At 41.8% G+C, this 16059-nt stretch overlaps 1 protein-coding gene across 3 annotated transcripts; it reads right to left on the reverse strand.

Moving 5' to 3' along the window:
• Nucleotides 1-973: 973 nt before the first annotated feature.
• LOC118410794 (GA-binding protein alpha chain-like) lies at nucleotides 974-15770 on the reverse strand. 3 transcript variants are annotated; one of them, XM_035812632.1, is made up of 11 exons: nucleotides 15641-15770; nucleotides 13230-13321; nucleotides 11249-11423; nucleotides 10449-10533; nucleotides 9367-9462; nucleotides 8522-8761; nucleotides 7462-7662; nucleotides 7063-7125; nucleotides 6163-6297; nucleotides 5467-5659; nucleotides 974-4699 (listed from the first exon to the last, which is right to left on the reverse strand). In XM_035812632.1, the coding sequence occupies exons 2-11, from the start codon at nucleotides 13301-13303 to the stop codon at nucleotides 4501-4503; spliced, it is 1461 nt and encodes a 486-aa protein (XP_035668525.1). In that variant the 5' UTR covers nucleotides 13304-13321; nucleotides 15641-15770; the 3' UTR covers nucleotides 974-4500. The 3 variants fall into 3 exon arrangements, with proteins under 3 accessions (XP_035668525.1, XP_035668516.1, XP_035668507.1); XM_035812623.1 differs by having other exon boundaries at nucleotides 6163-6294; nucleotides 10425-10533; XM_035812614.1 differs by having other exon boundaries at nucleotides 10425-10533.
• Nucleotides 15771-16059: the final 289 nt, after the last annotated feature.

The raw sequence follows: 16059 nt of genomic DNA on the forward strand, positions 1-16059 counted from the left end.
TTTACATTTGCTAGAGATACGGTTGAATAGAGACGCCACCATGCGGCTAATTTAAGTACTGGCAACCACTGGCTTTAAACTCGTTTATGTGCATGGTTACAGTACTAGTACCTCAAACGGAGCTAAAATCACAGAGGCAAACGATGGTTTGTCATTTTAGACACAGAAAATTATATTTTAAATTGACAGTGGCTCACGCTGAGTTGATTGCACCACAAAAATATACTTACATGTACACCATGCAGGTGGCTCAAAACGGCGTAAAACACATGGCCGAATAGGGTGAACTTTGAATGACCCTCCAAGAAAACCCGGGGACCTGACCATATAATGACTATGAACTATAAGTAGCAAAATATACACAAAAGTAGACAGGTGTGTTAAGCTGTGTGTGGATGGTGTTCAGCACCAAGGACAGGTGTGTTTACCTGTGTGGGTGGTGTTCAGCAACAAGGACAGGTGTTGGCCTGTGTGTGGATGGTGTTCAGCACCAGGGACAGGTGTGCTTACCTGCGTGTGGATGGTGTTCAGCACCATGGAAAGGTGCGTTCACCTGTGTGTGGATGGTGTTCAGCACCGGGGACAGGTGTGCTTACCTTTTTGGATTGGTGTGTTTACCTGTGTATGGATGGTGTTTAGCACGAAGGACGGATGTGTTACTTGTGTGTGGATGGTGTTTAGCACCAAGGACAGGTGATGGCCTGTGTGTGGATGATGTTCAGCACCAATGGCAGGTTTGTTTACCTGTGTGGATGGTGTTCAGCACTAAGGACAGGTGTGTTTACCTCTGTGTGGATGGAGTTCAGCACCAACGGCAGGTGTGTTCACTTGTGTGTGGATGGTGTTCAGCACCAAGGACAGATGTGTTTACCAGTGTTTCGAAAACTATAAGGTGTGCTGTTTTCTTGAGCATGGATGAAGGCTGTTGTCTTTCTTTACATTTAGGTAAGGAGACATTTAGAAGCCATTGAAGTGAACACAAACTAGTGCATATATCTGTGGTATAATTCCCTTTGCTGCTGTAAAAGTGCATTGTGCATACATTATAGAACATCTCTACAGTAACAAACTCTACTGTTGCCAGCACTGATTTCAAACAGCATATAATAATTATGCACTTCATAACTATAACTATATCTCATAGTGAACATAAATATATAACCAAGAAGATGCTTAGCGCGAACATAAGTCTGTATTTTGGACTTCTCTATTAAAGTACAGACATTTTTGCAGGAAAACTAACAAGCTTCAAAAAATGTTAGAGGTATGTTTACAACATGCCAAAGTCAAGTTTAAATAAATTCAATAATAGGACTTGTAAAGATATACATGCACAGCTGTGTAATCACAGAGAATTGTATAGTAAAATGTGGCAAGCTCGAATTCCTTCAAACTTGACTTAGGAATACGTAGGACCCAAAACAACATGAATTCGTTAAGGCGACATAACAATGGCACATTGTTCAAATCCAATCTTGCCGTCAGCGACCATTTACAATATCTACAGTCAGTACAATGTACATGTTAAGTGTATACAAAGACAGCATGCTCCAAAGATAATTTTGATACAAAAATAGCACTTTTTGTTATGAAAACAAGCTTGATAATATTTCAAAGGCAGCTCAAAGTCATTGTCATAGAGTGGTTCTTACAGTGGGGTTGGACTAGTTCACTCCTTAGTGATGGAACATGATTTGTTTGAGCAATCTTACAAAACTAGAAAAGGTAGGCGAGTCTACCTTCGTATGGTAACCATATACAGGCTTCCATAAAGAGTGCAGCTAGAGTATTCTTCAAGCTGAGGTTTTGGTCGAGTGGGTTGGCTTTGATTTTTAATGTTTCTCTCGAAATTTTTTTCCATCAGCCAATTCCCATTGTCGCGAAAACACTATTCCATGAGTTAGAGAGACTGAACTGAGACCTTGAAAAACGGGTTTTTAATGAGATCATCGTATGCGAAAGGACGCCGACACACATTGTCAGCAATCATAATAATTGCAAAATAAACAGTGTGTGGCTTTTATGGCCGTGGACGGCGTCCCCAAGCCGCCTGTGGCTTCCACCAAGAATTTTTGTCCGTCAAGGTTGACGGATTGGTTTTAAAATTTTTCTGTCACACGCAGAAAATTTCCATCAATTGACGGAAAAACGGACACTGGCTAGAGCCCTGTTTCTCTCCCTCCAAGCAGAGGCTTCAGACGAATGGGTTAGGAGTGGCTTTGATTTTAAAAGTTTCTCTCCTCCCGAGCACATGTATCGGTCGAGGGGATTAGGAATAGTTGTTATTTCTAATGTAGATGTTTTGGCCCAGTGGGCTAGGTACATCCTAGCAATGCCTGCAGACACTAGCCTACTTTTTACTTTTTACTTGACTGATGGCAGGGGACATAAAATTTTCAATCTAATATTTGAGCGATGAAAACGTCGTAGAATCGTCCAGCATATTTTCATTTTTGTCTCACTAGACAATTCTTCTTGTACGATGTATATCTGAATGATTACAACATGTTCTTGACAATGCAAGTGTTCTAAATCAATGCATTTCCTTTTTACAGTGTTAAACTGTATCTTTGGTTCATTTCAGCTATAAAAATTACTGCCTGCCTATCATAATTTGTTTCTGGACCATATTAAAACACATTAATTTTTCCCGGCCTTACTCTCAGCTCGCATCAACCCAAACTGTTGTGAACTCAGCTGAGGAAACTGCCACATTTCCTACTCAAACAGAAGTCAGTTAACCCCTGACAAAACATTCATAATAACATAAAAATCTTTTATGTCATGTTCACATCAAAACAATCATTATGCCCATCCCAGGTAATGAACTAGTCCAACCTTTGCGTTCCTTTCTTGCATCTTTTTTCTCTTCACATTATCATTTTTTTCATAACTTCTAAAATATTTACAGGCAAGAACTACCTTCTTGGGGACAACTGAAGTCTATATTTTGTCATGTTGTGTTGAGGAAAAGTTCAGAAAATACTGAAGGTATTCATTTTTCATTTTCGATTATCATTCTGAGGAATTCCTGCAAAGTTTTTATCATGTTACATGTGTAAGGTTACATGTATCATGTTCTTGTTACATGTATCTGGTCCCAACATTTTTCTAACATCCACTTTATGTACAATGCATTTTGTAAATCTATCACTATACAATTACCGTAGACATCCCCGAACTGGAACTAATATTTCAGTCACATACAAGAAAGTAGTTAAATGTCAGTTACTCCTGATTTCCGAGCCACTCTCAACCTACCATTCAACAAGGGTTCATAATACTGTAAATTTGTTTACTTTAGCAGTGGTCTTATTTTACAGTAGGAAGAAAAAGGAGGTTTTCTCAGTGTTATTGAAAATGGAGGAGAATTTTGTAGTACAGTAGAATTACAAAACATATATTTGAAGTGTTATGATTTTGCGGTTAGAGGTCAAAATGAAAACTGCTGAAATGAAACCACTGCGAACATTTAAAGATTTACAGTAACTAGCTCTAACATTACGGCCGAGATCAAACTTAACAAATTGCAAACAACATGGTTTGAAGTTTTTGAGGTGTGTAGCACATGCCACAGTCTTTTAAAGGGTTGTCATTTGGTAATGTAAAAGGATCTCTAGAAATGGAAAACTTGTGTCTTCCATACTGAATGCTTTCAGACATATCACATTAAGATGTTTGGGCATACATTTTTAGCTTACCCAAGGTCAATAACAAAGTCATGTTCACTTTTCCATTGGAATTCATGACAACTCTGGATTCCAAGAAACCAATTCCACATTCAACAGCTTTTCACAAGATTCCAGTCTAATTCGTCCATCTAGTAATTTCAAATGTAAAATGGAATACCTGTTGAGTGTAAAGCGGTTAAGTATATAAACCCTTTCCACTAGAGGATGTGACCACTGAGTGACCAAACATGTCAAAGATCGTTCAATGAAGTTCATCAATGAAGAAGAAATTCTTTTTAAAGTTTTGCATGCTGTTGTGTTTTAAATCGTACTTTTGCACTGTACATCCTATTCCACTTATCACAAGTACAGTGTTCGAAAAACACATGGTTAATTGATTGTTGTTTAGGGTGAGTGATAGAAATTGTTTTTAAGCATTGTCCAGTATGTTTTGATTTTTTGGCTATGGGGAGAATCATATGAATTCAACTGTGGTCGCTCAACAGTCAACGGTCGTCTAGTGGAAAAGGGGTGTTAGAAAACAGCACCAACAAACCGCCTCTTGTCTTTAGCTTGCTATCTCAACCGTCACCATCAGTTCCTGACCTTGCTGCTCATAAATATCAATGAGCCTACCCTTATATATGCGAGATCCCTTTTGAAAACTGAGGGCCTATTCTCTGATTGGCTGACAGCTGGTCTGTGTCAACGCCCACAGGAACTGATGGTGATGGTTGAGACAGCAGAGTACAGACAAGAGGCGGTTTGTTGGTGCCGTTGGATGTCTCTGCGTAGGACAATGGTGGAAAGGAGGGGGGGGAGTAGAAAACTAGTCTGAAGTCCCTGGGCTGGTGGCTAAGAGGCTGGCCGTTCTCCTGTTGTGAGACAGTTTCTTCTGCTCGGCCTCGGACACCAGTCTGCTCAGCTCCCCCGCACTGTAGCCCAGCAGCTGCTTCAGGTCGCACACAAACTTGTACACAAATCGCTTCCCGTGCACTTTGGCGATCATGTCACCGTCATAGTAGTACCTACAGGCACAGAAAACAGATGCTTACATTTGTGAATACTGTAAATGCATTTAGGTTTGCCAGTATCTAACTTCGTTCGTGGCGATTTTGAGTTTGCAGTGACGCCATATACTGTAGTCTCATACTAAAATGGAAAAATGTTGGCAGAGGTTTTGAGTTTGTGGTGGTTTCCAAAAACGAAACTTTACTTGTAATAAAGCCAGAGGGCAAGGAATGCTAGTCACAAGGTGAACAGTTTAGCCTGGCATCCACCTCAGGTTTGATCCTCTGATCGCTTCACTTGCCAAATAGTCTGGCACCCATCAATAGAAAAATGATCAGCAATTGAATACTTGCTTAAAATGTGGTCGAAAGTTCTCTTAGAGTGGCTCTAAGTCACATGGTGGTATGGTAACAAGAGCTACTGACAATTGTGCCACAGGGACATTTCTGTACCTTATACATGAACAAACTCTAACTCCACGGTTGGCCTAGCCCGATTGTCCAGGGCAAGTGAAAGTGCTGATTGGGCAAGTGAATGTCCTACCCCAATTGTCCGATCGGGCAAGTAAGATTTATCCATGAGAGAGACTTTGATATACTTCAGTCATAGCATTGGTCAACACAGAAAAATAGAGCCAACAATGAAAGAATTCTACTGATGAAAATGTCTGGACAAGTGAAAAGTTAGTTTGGTCAAGTAACTTTTCTATGTACTAGCCCAATAATACAAGTGGATTATAGAAAACTTGTCCAACCCTGTGTACCATTACTGACAGTATACACACCTCAGTGCCCTGCTGAGTTTCTCATAGTTCATGGCAGGTTTGTTTTTCCTCATGCCCCACTTCTGTGCCACGATCTCCGGCTGGTTCAGTTTGAACTCCCCGTTCTCCCCCACCCAGCTGATGACGTCGCGTGAGTCCCTGTCTGTTAAAAGCTCCAGGAGGAACTGCCACAGCTGGATCTGTCCGTTGTTACCTGAAGGTGGGAGACAGAGACATCAATCATTAGAAGGAAGGTCTTAAGGTATCTCGGTTGGCTAAATTGGCATTTTGACCTTCCACTGTTTTCTTATTAATGAATTAAGAAAGAATGGAGCCATAATTTTCCATGACAAAATAAAGCTCTTTGGTACATACCACTGTAATGAAACTTCGTTTTTCGTTGCATAATGATGGAAGCTACAAACGTAGTGTTGCGCAAACTGATATCTACTAACGATCTGTAGTCATTAAGAATTAATTTTTTTTAATTAGATGAAAACAAACATTTTCTAATTACTACAGATCATTAGTAGATATCAATTTGCGCAACACTACGTTTGTAGCTTTCATCATTATCAACATTCGTTTAAGTTCTGTAACACCAGGAGCTGACAGAATAAATTCTACATAAACCTCTTGCGTGGAGGTACAAAGATGGCGGCCTTCTGTCCACGAAAACAACATGCAAGTCATGGTCCCCGAGCCCTCCATACACACCTGTCCTGTTGCCAGGGGAGCTCCTCTCCTCCCCACCCATGATGCGGGGAGACCTGGGCCTGCTGAGGGCGGCTGCCTTGGTGGTCAGCACCTTGATGGTCTTGGTGGGGGCTGTGACCACCTGTCTCACACCTGCTGTAACAGGAGGGGGAGGGTCACTTCATATGGTCTGCAGGGTCAGGCCTTATCAATATAATTCATTGGTTGTTGGACATTCTTAGATAAAAAGCTTAGCAAGAGGGTATTAGGAAAACAGTGGGCTGGGAGGAAAACTTGCCAAATGCTAATGACTGATACTGGTAAAAGCTGCTTGTTTTCATACCACCATCAATTGACATCATTAGAACTGGATTTGTATTCTATACATGTGACGGAGAGACAGTGTCATTTTTATATACATTGTACTTGTCAAACAGGTAAATGATGAGACGGGTGGCAAAAGTTTTGGGCGGCAGACAGATGGCAGAAATATACTGGAATATACAACATATCAGAACAAGATAATTATGAAACATGCAGGCAAGCTTCCTGATCACAAGGTCTGGGCTCATTCAGACCCTTGTTATGCCAAGTGACACATAGATTTCCTTGCTGTTTCTGTAGCAGGGTATATTTTCAGAGCTGGACATTGCTAACCCTTCCTCTTTCACATGCTTGAGGCATCTTCTCGAACACAGGACCGCCAATTTATGTCCCTTTCAAAACACGGGTACACCCCAAGATGCCTTACCCAGGATTGAACCAGGTTCTCTCAGTTACCAACTAATTGGAAACTGGAAATAAATTCTGGGGCTGCTATCAGTTGAGCAACAGGGACATCCCTACAAATTCGACTAAGAAAATGCAGCATAGAAAATGTAGTGGGGTAATGCATACATGGTTTAGTTCTAGATCACACACCTTGTGTAACAGTTGTTAAACCTTCTGTGGCGACAACTTCCACTGTAGAGATGGGGTGTATGGCTGCAGGGGGGAAAGTGGGAACATGGAACAGTTAGACTACAAAAACACACGTACAATGTAATGCAATCATTCATCAGGAAAGTGGAACACATATGAATTGAATCATGCAATGGTAGCATACCTCAATACAGTATTATAGTTTAAAGTTTAGAGTTCTATTCCCACAAGCTTTTGAATTGAAGTGACCCAAAGCCTATGTCATCTAAACTGAACAAAAGAGTGAGCAAAGAGTCTAAAGTGCACTATTTCATAGTATAATATTCGGGTACAGGAGAACCTTTGGTTTAAGGTAAGGTATGATACTTTTAAGTGTATACAGAATGAGGAGTGACTTACATTTCCTCAGCAGTTCTAGATGTGTCCAGAGGATTTCCCCCTTGCCAGCTGGAGACCTGGCCAGGAAGTCTTTCTGCTGCAGGCTGCACAGGTCCTTCCCTGTGGCCTGGAAGTGGTGCGGGTCCATGCCATCCAGGGAGAACTCCTGTATCACCCACTCCACCCACTGGGCCACGTTCTCTTCTGTCCACTCCATAGGATCTAAGAGACACAAAGCAGGTACATTTGTACTAGGATATCAAAACGGCCAGATCACCCCCAGACAGCTTCTCCAGCTCGCTGCTGATAGGCGGAACTGGAGAAGGCTTGCAGTCACCTGCGCTGCAGCCGAACGATGATGATGATGATCAAAACCGGAAGTACTGTAACAAGCAGCTAGAGGGACCAGAATCTAATTTCAAGGTCTCCTCAAGATGTACCCACCCTCAAGATGTACCCATGCTCATAGTCATATCGAAACAATCCATTATCCACACAGGCATTCTCATGTTAAGCTGGTCATCTATGTCTGGAATTGCAAAGATAAGGAAGCTTTCTGAGTAACCATCCCTCTTCCCTGGATGAAAGTTAGACATCCAGGTAAACACAATACAACAACTGATACTTACATTCACAATTTACATCTCATGAACCACATTTTCTCAAATAAAGTATGCAGCCCGAATAAAGTATGCAATTCTGATTTGGCCAAGTCACAGACAAAATTTGTGGGACTGAAATGGGTGAATAAAGTGTGCACCCCTTTTCCAAGCCTCTTGAACACATAAATTCAAACTCATTGTGTTTTCTTCTCTTTTCCCTGGGTAATTCTACTTAAATCAAGGAGATTTATACTCTATAGTCTTAACTTCAACTTGTGAATCATTTGCCGCATGTTACAGAATTGCTCTGAAATGAACAGATGATGTGCACGAAAACACAAGGTATATAGTTTTGCATCCTTTGTACAACCGTAAAAGTAAACACTCTGACTTTGGTGACAACTTGCAGCATCTTTTGAATTTTGAAGAGTTTGATAGAGAAAATACGGTAAATTGACAAGTGTGCATCTGACTCCTACCCAGAGGAATGCCCTTGATCTCTTGTTCTTTCCTGAAGTTCTGACAGACGGCCCATCTGGTGACATGGTCCGACTCCTCCGAAAGCGGGACCATGGTGCGCGCCGTCCCCTCCGCGGCGTGGATCTGCGAGGCCACCTCGGGACTGACCGTCATCACCGTGGCCAGCTCCAGTTCCCGCGTAGTCTCCGGTTCTTCGGTCGTCACCACTTCTGTGCCAATGTCAGACACAGCTGCCACCACTGGGGAGGAAACAAAATACGGGAACTTCAACCACTTACCCATACTGCTTTGCACTTTTGTATTGATGTCCAACACCGCTGATACAACTGAGGAGGAACCAAAATATAGCAGCTTCAACCCCTTACCCATACTGCTTTGCACTGCTGTGTCGATGTCTGACACGACTGCCCAAATTAGGGAAGGAACACCCAAAATATGTCTACTTCACCTCCTTATTCTTACTGAATATAAAAAAAAGGTTGAAACTAATCTGGAACAAGAGAACTCAATGTACAGTTGAACAACTCTTCCACTGGTTGTGACAGAGACAGACACTGTATACAGTATTTACAGGTTCATTTCACTAGGGAAGCTCTCTTTCACAAGTACAAGATGGAACCATAAGTGGTGGGACACTTCAGCGGAAGGACACTTAAGTGCTTAAGTGCTGTGAGTCATACATAGACTAAAAGCCAGGAAGGTGATGTTTGACAACTTTGTTCTAACATTATTCTCATGTAAGAAAGCAGACTATTAACGTCCAGTGGCCTAATGGTGGCCCTATTTTGTCCCTGACATGTTGGTGTGACCTTACCTTGTCCCTGATGCATTGGTATGCCCTTACCTTGTTCCTGATGTGCCTCCTCCAGTGGTACAGCCAGTTCTATGGTTTCTTGGATGGGTTTCACCACCTCCAGAATGTTCAGTCTCGGTTCTTCCCCTACAACATTATAACTTTCCACTCAAACATCTTTTCCGTTATGTATGAATATCCTTACATAGGGAGAGAGACATGACCAAAGTGTTCTATGGACATACGTCGATGTAGGTTAGACATCCAGGTAATAAGATACACCAAAAAGTAGTTACTCGAGCAACTGGATATGGTTTTGGAAACGGTCAGATGTTTCGGATAGAATCCACTATCCTTCGTCAGTGACACTGAAGTGATCTGGAAGAAACAGGTCTTTTATACTCTAACTATGAATGAAGACATAGGGCTAACTTCATGACTCCTTGTTCCGTCCCAGAACAGAAAATTACTTGTTGAGACGGACACAAATTTTACCACGTCTGTCCCAAAAACTGAACTCAACGACATTAGATTGATGAAAATGTATTTTCATAAGCTGACTGACTCATTCATAGCAAAGAAAATCAACAACATGGGGTCTCAAATAATGGTTGGGACAGAAAAAAATCTAAAGCTGACAGCCTTGCTACTGCATATCATGACAATAGGTACAAATGATATACAACAGTCATTTGACAAATATTGCATATCATGCCCAGATCTGATGAGAAAAAGTCAAGTTAGAGATTGACAGTTAAGACTGTGGGTGGCCATATGTACGAAGAAAGTCTTTTAAAAATTGCATGGTGTGGTTCCTTCAATGTGTTGTTGGATCAATGGCTCAGCATGTGTGAGATACCGAACAGTTTGGAGCACACAATCCGGTGTAAACTTCAGGTTATAAATTGATACAAACAATACAGTAGCAAAACAACATTAGGTTCTTCTTTACAAGAACTCCTTGTTAAATGTTTGCCCAAAGAAGTAGGCCTTATATATATATATACATACATCACAAACAAGCTAATTTTGAATGACTTCAAATAGAGGACTGAAAATTCCATGACAAACAGTAGCATTGAGCTGGACTTGTGTGTGAAAAGGTTCACCTGGGTTGGACATATACTCCCCACCTGTGTTGGACACAATCTGGACACTCAGCTGGACAACACCGTCCGTCTTCACACCCTGGTCAAACAGACTCTGTCCGGGGTCCAGCTAGAGAAAGGAACAGTGTGACCATCAGTTTTATAGTGCATAACATGGTACGGATGTCCCTGTTGTTTAAATGGTAGCAGCCTTTTCTAAATAGTTGGTAACAGGGGAGACCCTGGTTAAATCCTGGGAGGGGCGTATTTGTTGGGACTGCATCCATTTTTGGAAGGGAAGCAAAATAGGCGTTCCGAGTTTGAAGAAGTGCCCCGAGGACGTTTAAGGGGAAGGGCTAGCAACCCCTTCCAGTAGAATTATATACCGTTATTGAAACAGCAAGGAAACTTGCTGGCCTCTGTGCCACTAGGCACTACAAGAGCCCGAATGAAGGAAAATGCTGCATTTCATATGTGGCGAATTGAAAACACAAGCTCACATACACATACTTCTAAGCCAAAAATGATACACCACTCCCTCATGGTAAAGTCATGAGGACTATAGGACAGTTTGGAAATATCCAAATCTGAACAATGCCATAGAGTGTGTATTGAGTGTGCAAAGAGTCTGCCATGTATTGTAGCTACATGCATTCAAACTTTTTGCATGCAAATTTTATAATTAGACAGACATCACTGTCAGGGAAACAAAGCAGTTTAAAAGATACTGAACAGAATTATTCAGCTCTATTAGCAAGGTTTACAGTCAGCTCTAAATCAGAGTGTGTATAGCTACACTGGGAGAATATGGCAATTCTATGATTCAATAGTTTGGTGTTCCGTACAGGTATTTCCTGGAGGTAGATGTTGTGGTTTTCCAGTGACGACTGTACCCTCGGCTCCAGCAGTTGTCGCAGGGCACCGATTGGTTCGTTGATGTGGATTGCCTGGGTGATAACCGACACGGTCGTGACGGAAACAGTGGACGCCATCTCCGTTACTACTTCCTCTGCGTCGTTTCTGGAAAATAGACCAGACCGTTTTTTTCATGGCTACTAATTGAAATCTAACGTCACATATACAAGAATAGACCCCTTTGAATCACACAAACTGTTTTTGTCCAAGGGAGGATTTTAAACCGTAACGTCATCGTGCTTGTCCATAAACAAAGAACGTGTTCGAAAAAGTGTTTGCCAAACTCGCAAGTAATGGCATTTCAAGCTTTTGTCCGCAGCCACCATTGTCATAAAAGGGGTCCGGTGTATTGTGAGTATTCACTTCCGCAGGCCGTCGAGCGCCCGCACACATGCGGTCATACGCTTTCCAATATCACTATACAATGTATGTGGCTATTCCCTTTTCCACACTTGCATAAAATATCGACAAAACGGCCTTTTTTTGTACCTAAGATTGTAATCAAACACCTGCATCTTCCAGTTCGTCAAACACTTTTATGAATGCGTTCTTTGTTTATGGCTGAGCGCAATGACGTTACAATTTGAGTAAAATCCAAATGCCGTGAGTTACTCCCTTTCCTGTAACGACCGAAATTATCAACCGCAACATTAAATGGACTTACAGTAGTATGTACATATAGCATTTAGACAAAGGCAGAAGACAAAACAAAAAAATTTGATGGTTGGAGATAATGATGTCACAGAAAGGACCACAACCACAAAACAACTGCATACTTAAATGCATTAATAGTTTATATATATGACTACAAGAGATTTAATTGTAGCGTCTATTTTTGCAACAGATGATCATTTAAGAATTATTTGCTTGAGAACACACTCTATACAGTAACTACAGACTGGCTGCCATTTTTTGCACTTCCTCATACATCGAGCCAAATATCATCACAGGTTTAAACTTCAAGCAGACGGTACAAGACACAGACATTGCATATACAAATACACAGGATACTAATTTTCCACATGTCCCACCTAGATATACCAGTATCAGTCCAAAAGACAGTCAAGATGTTAACCTAGTGCGAGAAACCACCTGGTGATACTGTTAGAAATACTGCTTCTACTGCATATATACAATCTTCAGCTTAGATTAGTCTGGTTGGAAATAAACATGACATGAATATGAAAAAATGGACAAAACCATTTATACTTAAAAATACTTGCTTTCAATCACTATACACTATGTGCATTTTGAACACCACACAAAAACAAATGCTAATGTTTGTCTGCATTATTTTGAAACCAACTCTTTTAAGATGGGTTGTGTTTGCCGTACGTACACGGGTTCGATAAAGATACTTAACGTGAACTCTAAATTTGAGCCGTGCACCTGTGAGAGCAGATATTTTCGTTGCAATATCTCTTAACAAAACCATAAATCTATGTATTGTGAAGATAAAATAGATGGTAAACGTACTACTACTAGTACTAGTAGGACCTTGTAGCCTGGGTACCGGAAAGAAGTTCACTCTGGCGTTTATCATACACTATATACAGTCGCTTCTCGCTCTGACATTCATTATACACTATACTGTCGCTTCTCTGCAGTTCCATCTGAGAACCTTGTTAATGACGTCTGGAATCGTCCAAATTTTGTACGAGAACGCTGATTGGTCCCTAAACATGAGCGAATTAAGGAATGGGTTCAAGCGTTTGTTCGAACAAGCATCATTGAACGAGTACTCTAGTCGGAGTCTAGAACCCATTCCTTAATTCGCTCATTAATTGAGGTTACCACCAAACGGTTTGAATGTGCAGGTCTCCAGACGGGTAGCAACTTAACAAACATAGGAGCGAACTACCAACTGGATGGTACCTAGGCTACTCCAAGTAAGCATTAAAAAAAACTCACCCCTCGTCCACTCTCATCCTCTTCTCCTCTCCTCCCTCCACTATAACTATCTCCTCCGTCACACGTTTGGACATGATGAGTCACTCCCCTTACTGCATAACAACAAACGTAATGGTGTAAGGATGTATATATTCTATTGCATTTCTTAAACGATAGCTGGTTGGAATAAGAATATTTTTAGAATGGCCATTTGATGGCAATACCTTCAAGTTATAACGGGATCAGCCCTTCGATCTTTGAATAGCGATGTTACTAACAGTGATATTCGAAAGTCGAACAGCCAATCCTCTTTGAAGGTATTGCCGTCAAGTGGCCATTGTTAGCGTTCATTCACAATATGCGTACCAACATTTGAAATAATGTGGAGTTGAGTGTTAGCATCTTAGTGTAAAGACCTGTTGTCTGTGTGATGTGATCTATCAAAAAGTCGTATTACTAATACTACTAGTCTAATTAAATGAAATGAAAGTGAAAGTCTCCATACATTGTCTCTCAAAAGCTATCTGTAAGCACAAAAGCAGCTTGAAGTTGAACTATTGGGACAATAAAAACCCCACAAACATTCCCTACACAACACTAAAGACATCAATGCTCATATTGAGTAATAATCAAACTTGAGGGTTTTAGCTTTAATTCTACTTTGATAGAAAGGTGGTTTGGTGATTGATGATGTTACATAGAGCTTGACGCATGTCTTTACCTGTACGGACTTACGGCCCTGTACCTGTACGTGAGTGTACATGATGCAAAAATTTATACGGATGCATCCGCACGTGCTTACATCCGACCAAGGTCCGAATGTTAACGGTTTACATTTTGCGTGCACAATGCCCACAGGCAAACCGTTTCATATTCGGATGATTTTGCATTTCTCATTTAAAGGTCAGAGGTTGAGGTGAGGGAGCAATGCTCAAGATGGCAGGAATATTCCTTCCCCAGCTCTCCTTGGTATTGTATAATGTATTTCTAGAAAATGGTGTTTAACTATGGAAGGGAACACAATCAGCTATAACAACATGTTACGATGACAGTGACCAATAAATATATTCCTTGCATTATGCCGCAAACTATGACCCTGAGGCACCCGGATGTAATCCAGATTCACGCCGCATTTCCGTTCATGCTGACAATTCAGGAATGAGGATGAAAAGAATCCGTGTCAAATCCACCTCGCGAGGTGGTCCCGAAAAATCTGCATCAAGTCCGTTTCAGAGCGTTCATGATGACAAATTAATCTGTATCAGCTGAAACAACCAGAGGGGCGAGTAAGAACAGAAAGAAACAACACCCCGACTCCCGGGATTCGAACCCGCGCCGAACCCGGGCAGCCGGATCACAAATCCAACGTGCTAACCACAACACTGTTACACAGCCAACAATGCGGATGCATCTGCATTAATTTTTATATCGCTCCAGGCCTACGATGTAAAAGGACAACTTTTCACTTCTGCCTGCGCGTTTTCCTTGGAACGCATTATTAACAAATTCACCGTAAACTGGTAACCTTGCGTTTCTTGGGATCACCAAGGGATCACAAGAGTGCATGTGGGTGTTGAACGTTTCGACAGCAAATTCCTACAATTGCAATTGAGGTACCCGACGTGCAATTTTGCGACAAATGCAGACTGACGGCACTCCCTTGGCAGGCGCTGTTCACGTAACCACAAGACCCCACCAAATTTTGACAGTTCCTGTAACACCACCTACCGTCCTTGCCCAAGGGCTCTAGAGCTTTTGTGGCGACAGCGATAGCAGTCATGATTTGTAATCTGCCGCCCCGGGGTCGATCCCGGGTGGGGGCATGTTGTTTCTTTCTGTTCTACTCTCCCCTCGGGTTGTTTCATTCCTATGACGTTTGCCCATACCAACTGGGATAAATATTATAAGAATATTATAACAAGGTTTTCTGTGAATCCATCTACGAAAAATCAGTTCAACCCGTCCCATAACAGTGTGTCGTCACCTTTTCCGTTCGTTGAAATTCTCTGCTGCCTCTTTCCCTAACAGGAGAGGTGGGGGGTACTCACACAGGGCGGATTGGCAGTCAGAGAAAACGTGACAATCTCCAACCCCAACATCTGCTTGGACTTGGACATAATCTGTTTTCTCGATAACCAGCCATACATATGCTTTGTATGCAAGTCTGTGCTAGTCTATTGGCTTGTACAACCGGTACAGCCACGTTGGGAGTTCGTTCCATCCTCCCGCCTACTCGATGATACGGTTTACGTGATGTGATGTGAAGGACTGAGAGATTTTCATCCAAACAAACTCCGCGCCTTCCCCGGCCGGAAATCAGGCGACATCTTGGGATGCGTTTCCTGTTGCAGACTACAAACCATTTCTGCCACATTTCGACCGTTAAATAACGTATTTTTGGTGTGATATGCTTAAAAATTCATCAAGGTTACCTTATTCCGTGGTTCTGGATCGGAATTCCTCAAAATAAGTCCGGAATTTCGTCGAAAAGGGTGGAAAATAGGGTGACAAAGACCAGACAGGAAATGACCAACGTGAAATGGCGGATGTCCGGAAACGCGAGGTGGGTTGTGGGATAGGGCACAGAGAGTGGCGGGAGATTTAAATCTATTATCAAGTAGATGTAGAGAGCGGTAGAAGTACTGAGTGAGTGAGTGAGTGAGTGTTTGTACGTTTCTCGTGTGCACATGATCAGCCTTTATATGTCTTCACCTCCCAAGATTATGGACCCCTGGGAAGATGTGAAAAAAGTGCCACAAAACACACAAAACAAAACATTACTTCTGGTGGATCAAAGGACGAATTTAAGTCATTTACGTGTATGGAAACATTGGGATTTGGGAACAAGACA

The sequence above is a fragment of the Branchiostoma floridae genome, chromosome 1, assembly GCF_000003815.2.
Source record: "Branchiostoma floridae strain S238N-H82 chromosome 1, Bfl_VNyyK, whole genome shotgun sequence".
Lineage (NCBI taxonomy): Eukaryota > Metazoa > Chordata > Leptocardii > Amphioxiformes > Branchiostomatidae > Branchiostoma > Branchiostoma floridae.